At 41.0% G+C, this 8,384-nt stretch overlaps 1 protein-coding gene across 2 annotated transcripts in view; it reads right to left on the reverse strand.

The window, feature by feature from the left end:
• The window catches only part of PRKCZ (protein kinase C zeta), a 69,918-nt gene extending 61,844 nt beyond the window's left edge, over window positions 1-8,074 (reverse strand). Inside the window, exons 1-3 of one of the 2 annotated variants that reach the window (XM_075027171.1) lie at window positions 7,486-8,074; window positions 5,930-6,138; window positions 734-855 (exon numbers count right to left, since the gene is read on the reverse strand). In XM_075027171.1, the coding sequence (XP_074883272.1) occupies window positions 734-855; window positions 5,930-6,000 (193 nt within the window). In that variant the 5' untranslated portion in view covers window positions 6,001-6,138; window positions 7,486-8,074. Of the gene's footprint in view, window positions 1-733; window positions 856-5,929; window positions 6,139-6,988; window positions 7,214-7,485 lie in introns of those variants that run through there. The other variant, XM_075027172.1, reaches the window with a different exon arrangement.
• Window positions 8,075-8,384: the final 310 nt, after the last annotated feature.

Genomic DNA, 8,384 nt, shown 5'->3' on the forward strand with positions numbered 1-8,384 from the left:
GTATTTTACATCAACAGGATATTAACAACCAATTTAGTATAATGCTCCTTTAAATATAGACAACATCTACCCTCTAATTCTCAAATAGGGTATGTTAGACCATTAATATAATCAATACTGCAATCAGTGACTATCATACAGTTGCCAGGGACAACCACCATAAAGTTAAAATCAATTATCATTACTGGAACTCTTAGCACCTACCTTGCATAAAATACAAAAATCCTAGAAGAGTTAAAAACAATCTTCTGGTATTACAATTACATTGCTTCTCAGAAACACACTCATTCAAGAGATAAATCACAATTCAAAAGACGCAAATGCCTATATCATTCGGGAACCTGACAGCATTAAAAACATCAAAAAGTGATCTTGCCAAGAATTTGAAATGGGAGAATTTTGAGGGGTACACCATTAGGCCTATGAAAGTCTGAAATTAAAACAAACTTTGCATTCAGCATAGAAATATGGAATAGTAAAACATTAAAGTTCTACAAAGCTCTCACTTCTACAGAAGTGAATGCAAGTGTTACTGCAATCAACCCTCATGTTTTAAGGCTCACTTCTCCAAGCTCCCTGCTTTATAAGACAGGGTTATGTACCCTGGTATTTAGAATCAAAAAGTAACTCCTCAATATGAAATCTGTATAAACAAGTTTCCTCAGTGCCCCTTTCTTTGTACCACAATGGACAATAAACCCAAGAAAGCCTAAGTAGTATTTCAGTACAATACCTTCATCATCAATCCACTTGAGGGTAATTGGCTGTTCCTGTTGTAAATTACACATCTCATGCACTTCATCACAAAGTTCATCATAGCTCATTGACGCAACCAAGTTTGTTATCAGGATGTCCCTGCATGAGATGAAAACATAAGCTTTTATCAGAAAACATCTGCATTAGCCTGCATATTCCAACAATTCCATCTATGGACTCTAAGCTCCAAATTCATACTCAGAGAATCAGCATTCCTCATATAAAATGCCCCCACTGATGTAAATTAGTTGCCAAAAGTCCATAGGATTACATCCCACAGTGTTTAACTTTTGTAAAATACTTTTAGTATGGAGGAATTAACTGTGTTAATGATCTATCTTTAACACGTGTTCACTTATTATAACTATCAGCATTTCAAGTCTTGTAAAAACCATATGATTTTTTAAGAATTAAATTTTATCCAGATACTTCTTCCATCAGGAGATAAGTAAATTCTCAGTTATTGTAAAATCCTTTTAAAATGCAGGTCTTTCCTCACATCCACTATATTGTTAGAGAGAAAACTTTGAATAGGTAAATTCTCAAAAGGTATCATTACTAGAAAACTCAGATAAAATCTTACTCAAATTCTGCATCTTGTACTCTAGCTTTATAGTGTTTTCAGAACATGAACCCAATACTGAACTCCACTAATGCAGACCATACAGTATGTTCAGGCATTTGTGAAAATAACTCTTGATATAACGAAAGCCCACACAGTACTGCCAGAGCAGGACAAAGATTAAAAAAAAATTATGCAAAACAAAAATCGGAGAATACAAACTAGATTTTCTCCTGTTTTCTAAATATTTTTCAAATGACAGCCTCAAGGAAACCAACTGATTAAACAAGTGCAGGAAGAAAGAGGAGATGTAGTCAAGTCATCTCAGTGCTTTCAAAACCTTCTACGAGATAATTAGGAAACAGTCTTGTAGTTAATGGCCACTGGCATATGTAATTCTTTCCCCTCTTAGATTAATACAGTAAATATATCAGAAGTTTCCCAACATGACTGAGATAGTTTTCCTATTTTCATACGGTGTGGCAAGTCATTTTAGAAAACCTGTTATATTACATATTTTGCTTGCTTATGCCTTTCAGCCAGAAGCCAAAAGGTACTACACTGAACTAAGAACCTTAAATTCTACAACTTACATTATAAATGATATGCACTAATAACTTTGCATTTTGCCTTTGCTGACAAAAATTACAGTAAGCAAAGCTCTAAAACAATAATTTTAAAGATGTGTACCGAGTTTCAAATTCAGATTAAAAGCACTGCTACCTTTTCAAGTGTACCTTTAATCTACAATTTGTAAAGTTTTCAAAGAACAGCAGCTTAGTAATTCTTCATAACAACAATGGAAAAAGAAATACGTACATTAACTGACAACTTGGAAAACCATATTATTGTACAATACTGAGAGCTGTCAGGTGAGGTTGAGTTTAAGAACATCTCCCTGTCAAAAAAGTCATATTTTATGCACTTCTGAAAATAAGTGACCAAACCAGTTCTCAAAGTAGTGTTTGAGGTCTGGTGCAATGCCTTGCACCAAGACAAAGTCACTAACAAATGCAGCTTATTACTTAATGCACTGCCACTGCAAGTTATTCATGAAATCAGGTAGCTATAGATCTGTGGTAACACTGGACAATGATGCTTTTACAAGTATCTAAATAGTATTCAAAAACTGAAACTATGCAGGAAGACGATACTCTACTATGCACACTGCAAACTCCAACTAAAGTTGACAAATACTAATCAGCCTTAAATTGTTAAAATTCTAAGAGATGGCACTGCCATTCTACAGGTAAATTAATAAACTTCATATTGGACAAAATATAGCTGAAGTATGCTAAACAGCACCTACTGCAGATACAAACATTAATGATATAATTATTATAAAATTATTATTATCTCAGTGAAGTCCATGTTCCTTTGAGATTTACTATGTTTAATTTTAATGTCTGTATAGCCACATTAGGCAATCAGCACACAGATAAGTGAAAATCATTCACTGTTTAACACTAAAGAATCCCACAGGACTCTTTTGTCAGGTATCTGAAATGGGACACTACAAAGTAACATGAAGAACTAATGACCAGTAAGTGATGTATGAGCAGCTACAGCAAGAGAATCATTCATATTGATAGATTAAACGTGTCACCATTTAGAACGAAGGTAACATACAGCAAACAATACTGCATAACTGCTCCATTTAAATGAAGTGATTTCAAGTAACCACGTATAAACCAGATAAAATAAGTAACTGAAATAATTAAATGAAAATTACACAAGTTTACTTTCTTTTGCAATCTACTTATGCAGTCATTTATACTGTGCTATGTTAGGAACTCTGTCACACCCAGAAACACGAATACCTAAGATACTAGGACTCCACAGCAATAGACTCAACATTCACGTGTTTTAAAACTTCCTCATGCTTAGATTTTTAACTGGGATCTCAAAATGATATATTGGACTACTATTTTAGTTCTTCAGCAGCTACCTGAATGACCTTGTCCTTAAATCTGAAGTTGTCCAGCATCAAAGATTTCTTGCAGTTTGTCAAATTTGTTCAATTTTACTGGAGATACTGAGATAATAAGTTATACAGTCTATAATGCCCAAAATAAATATTTATTAATTAATACAAAATATAATACAATATAATGCCCAGCTCTTAAGAGAATTTGATCAGCAGAACAAAAACAAAATTCACTGAGTTTGGAACTCATGTTTTGTGAATTGAGATATTAAAAACTTCATAGCTAATGGAAATTACTGAATATAGTGTTGCAGGAGAAACTACAGTAGTAGTTTATTGTAAAACATCATAATTACCCATGAATTCTAATAGTGACACAAGTATTATCAACTCCTCCACTTCTGCACAGACAAGTTCTACAGACATACTCCTTCCACTTTATATCAGCACTATCTGCCAGCAAATTATCCCCAATTGTTTATGCTGAGTTCTATTTGTGTTTATAGTGCCTTCCCTTACAGAGCGAAGGCAGCTCTCCTATTGCTGTTTCAGAGAAGCATGCATATCCATGCATCTGAGACAAGTGCAATACACAAGTATTTGAAGTTCAGGTGTTATTTTCAACTTAAGCTTATATATGACATGATTCAGCGGTGTATGATAAAATTATGGAGCAGAAAATAATTATTAGTAATGGCAAATACATGGTATAGATCTTTCACCCTGAGTTCATAAAGCAGTTTACATGTATCTATTAAATAACCAAAACAAAACCACAGTGCAGAAATTACTGAGCAGCAGTAACAATGAACCACAGCATGCAGTCCCATTTACTTTCATGCATGAATTTCTTGTAAGCTTTACTTCAAGCAAAGTAGCAAATTTCTGTATTTTGTTAAGACAAGTTTTGACATGAATTCTCACCACTAAAAGCTCATCTATGTTTTTACTAAGCAAGTTTTCATATGAAAATTTAACCTGGAGATAAATGAACTGTAAATTAACAGATTCTACTAGCCTTTCAATTTACAGGTGGCAAAATGAAGATATAAAGATCAAATTACTAGGCCTAAGGAAAGAATTAAAAGGCAGTAGCACAGCTAGAAATTGAAGCCAGATAAAGACAGATACATTTTCATACTAATTTATGAGAAAACTGGCATTTACTAAATTAATACCACTGCTCTAAAATTCTAAACTCAGGACCTCAAAGTACTTGGCATTGACCTGGTAGACAAGTTTAACAAGAAAGCATTTTGCTTTCAATGAAATTTGGTGGAGTGACTTTCATAATTACATTACATTTAATTCAAAAAAGCATTTTTCTATACCACAATATAAGAACCACCCCAGTAGTAGCAACATTTACTTATTTAGCAGTAAAACATCAGAAGAGATGACTTGGGTCACTTATCAAATGCCTGTAAATTCAGTTTAAATACTACAAATCAAGTCTAAGGATTACTTAGGCAAAATATTTAAGTCCTCAAATGACTTAAACTTACGCCTTGGAGGAAAAGAGCAGGGACCAAAGCAACATTAATTTACAAGGTCCTCACAGTGGCAGCAAACCAATCAGATTAAACATGTCTGAAAAAACAGATTTCATGCTGAAGTAATAAAGTCTTCCTGACTCTGACAACTGACTGAAGTTATTAAGGACCATGACTTTTTTTTTATTAGTTTTAAATCAGAGCTGCAAAAATAAGCATTGTGACGATAACTACAGCAGCTGTGTTAACATCTCATTGTCCTTCAAGCTGCATTAGTCAAATTACTGGGAGGGGATCAGTGGAATCAGCTATCAAAAATTAAAGGGCAAACTATACAAGACTTTTAATATTTATTCACACCAGGAAAACAAAGATTGTGGGTTTGATTTATTTATTTTAATTACTTAAACCCAAGTCTTCAAGCACCTTGCATAGGTTCATCTAAATTTACTGACAACTTGCAATCTAAGCAAAATGCCCTCATTTCTCATGCTTACCTAAATAATTCCAACAACAATTCCTTCTAAAATTTCTATAAGACAAACAAAAAAGGACAAAACCAATGGCACCCACTTATTTCAAGACTTACATATCTATCCACATAAACACCTCCTCTAATTTTCCAAGACAAAGTGCTGTAAGTTAAAATAGTATCTAAAAAGCCACACTAGAAAAAAAGACTCAGCATTACATGTTTTGTCCCAAGGAGCACAGTCACAAATTGACATCTGTAAGTGGAAACCTGCACTTCATAATCTCATGCTAATTTCAGCAGTAACTTGTAGAGTTCATTTGTAGGATTTCTCTTTTCTTTATTCTAAGGTAGATATGATAAAATGTAGTAACTGCATCTAGATGCAAGAGATGGATCCATACCCATCTGTGACCACAAACACTTGTAACAAAACAGAAATCAATAACCCATCAACCCAGAATAACTCTATGCCAGTTTTGCACATTCTCCCCCCTTTCGAGAGAAGAATAAACTATCAGCTCTCTTCCACAATCAGCATGCTGCAGGAGTCTGGATGGTATTTTAATAGCCCAGAAGTTTACCTACCTGATCTAACACTAATTACAAATCCACCAACGCCCTGGTTACTCTATCACTAGGTCAGACTATGAACTCCTGCTCAATACGCTTCAATATTAGACAGGACACAACTTAGAGGAGAAAACATGCTGACTTACCCACTATAGTGTGTTTTTACTCTGATGAAATCTTTGTTCAAATCAATTTTTGTGCCCATTCTGCTAGGCATGGTCTGTGTTTAGCAGTCTAAATGAAGTTAGAAATATACAGAAATAAATTCACTCAAGAAAGATAGCTTGTTTAATTCTGAAGTGAACAGCTTCACATGTGAAATATGTGTTTCTCCTCCAGATGATTTTCAATCCAGCTGCATAGAAGGAAAACCAGAATACAGATGAATATACACACACTCTACTAAACAAATGAGTTGTGTCAAACTTTATAAATACAAATAGCTTTACATAGAAGAGCAAGAAATCAAAAGGAAAATATACACAATCATTGACCTGCACAGAAATTAAATGAGATCATTTAAAAACACCCTGTACAACTTAGTTTTACAGAAGTATCCCAAGCTTTTAAGGATTTTTTTTTTTTTTTTAAATAAAACATCCAATAGTTCCCTCTTGGCCAATAACACACCAAAGTAGTCTTTACTTATTCATCAACACAGCTTCTGGCTCTTTTCTTTCAAGGAGTATTTTAATTCAAGGAATAATTTTAATTCATGTTTTTATATACATGGAAGACTGCTATCAATTACTGTTCATCGCAAATTTACCCAAGAAAAGCAGAAGAGCAACTCCAAGGGGCAACTAAAGTTATCTTTACGATTGGAGACAGACAAACATCCCGTTTATTCAAAGTCACCACCATCTTCTCTTATACATACATCCAGACAGCTCGCTAACCCCGCTGTCTGGGGAAGCAGGGCCACAGGTACCAGGGAGAGACCCCAAAATTGGGCCTCCCGACCCCTCTTCTCCCGTCGGGACAGCAGGAACACGCAGACCCTTCCTGACCGACCCCAGGGGACCCCCCCCCCCCCCGCGCCCGCCGGAGACACGGGCTGCGCCCAACGCGGGTGAGGAGCGATCGTGAGGCGACATTGTCACTCGGGACCGGGTCGCGCTCCGCGCCGGGACGGCGTGGGGCTGGGGGGAGCGGGATCTCCCCGGCACCCCCCCAACGCCTTCAGGACTGCCCCTTCCTCCTACCTTCTCCCACCGAGGGAGGTCCCGTCCCAGAAAGCTGGGACCCCACGGCTTCCACTTCCCTCCCGCTCCTCGAACCCGCCGAGAGCGAGCGATTCTCTCCGCCCGGCGCCCGCGCCCCGGCGGTGCTCGGCTACACCTCCACGGCCTGAAGTTGCTCAAAGTCCCGCGAGGAAGTTTAGGATCGGACTTGGACTCCCACCGCCCGCCCTGCCGCCGGGTCCCCGGAGAAGAACGGCGGCGGGGCGCGGCGGGAGAAGCCGCCGACTCCCCCCCTCAGCTACCGACCCGTCGCCCCGCCTCAGCACGCCGCTGCCGCCGGCTCTACCGGCAACGGCGCCACCGCGCCGAACATGGCGGACTAAGAAGGTTAGCGCCCGCAGCCAATAAGGACACCTCCTACACTACCTGCCAGCCAATAGCAAGCTCCGACTCACCTGGAGCCAATCCCCAAAAGGATCCCGCCCACCCACGACCAATCATAGGCCGGGAACCGTTACCTGGGGAGTAGGAGAGTCTCAACCAATCACGAAGCGAGCGAGGGAAGCGGTAGGAGAACACCTGCAGCCAATCGGAGGAAGAAGCGCCAAGTGCGCCGCTCCTGTTAGGGCGGCGGCTGTGGTGGCAGGTGTGGAGGGCAGGGACAGACGGGGCCGCCCTTCCTCCTCCTCCTCCTCCTCCTCCTCCTCCTCCTCCTCCTCCTCCTCCTCCTCCTCGTTTTCTCACTGCCGCCGTCCGCCTTGGCCCTGCCGGAGCGTTTCGGTGTCTTGCCGTACCCGTATAGCTCCTCCGCTCTCTCCGAGACGCGCTAGCGCCGTGAGGGAAGAAGGCCCCAGGCCTTGTGAGGAGAGGCGGCTGCCGGCGTTCCCGCGCTGTGTGTGTGTGGAGAAGGGCGGGGGGGGGGGGGCAGCGAGCCTGCGCCTCCACCCGCCTCGGAGCCCTCTGGAGAGGTACTGAGTGACTCCGTCCCGGCTGCCCGCAGGCCTGTGGGTTCCCGATGCGGCCCCGCCGGGGCTAGTTTGGGTGGCAGCGGCGGTTTCCCCCCGGGGCTCCTGTGCCAGCGGTGCCCCGAGCCGGGCGGGCGGCAGGGGGCGCGGGGCCGCCTCAGGGCTGGGCCGGGGCGGTGCTGGGGCGCGGGGCGGAGCGGAGGCCGGGGAGTCCCCAGGGGTGGCCTGCGGGAGGAGGGAGGGGGGCGGGTGTCTTTGCTGAGGTCGTCTGCAGGCACAGCGCTCGCTTTCTCACGCAAAAAGAAAGGTCTTTCCCCAAAACAAATACCCCCGACCCGACGTCCTGGCCTGGCTGCCGCACCCGAAGCTGTCGGAATTGCTTCCTGGGAAAACTCGCTTCCACCGGAGCGTAATCTCCCATCAGTGCAAATATAGCGTCCAACCTTAAGAGG

The sequence above is a fragment of the Buteo buteo genome, chromosome 5, assembly GCF_964188355.1.
Source record: "Buteo buteo chromosome 5, bButBut1.hap1.1, whole genome shotgun sequence".
Classification (NCBI taxonomy): domain Eukaryota; kingdom Metazoa; phylum Chordata; class Aves; order Accipitriformes; family Accipitridae; genus Buteo; species Buteo buteo.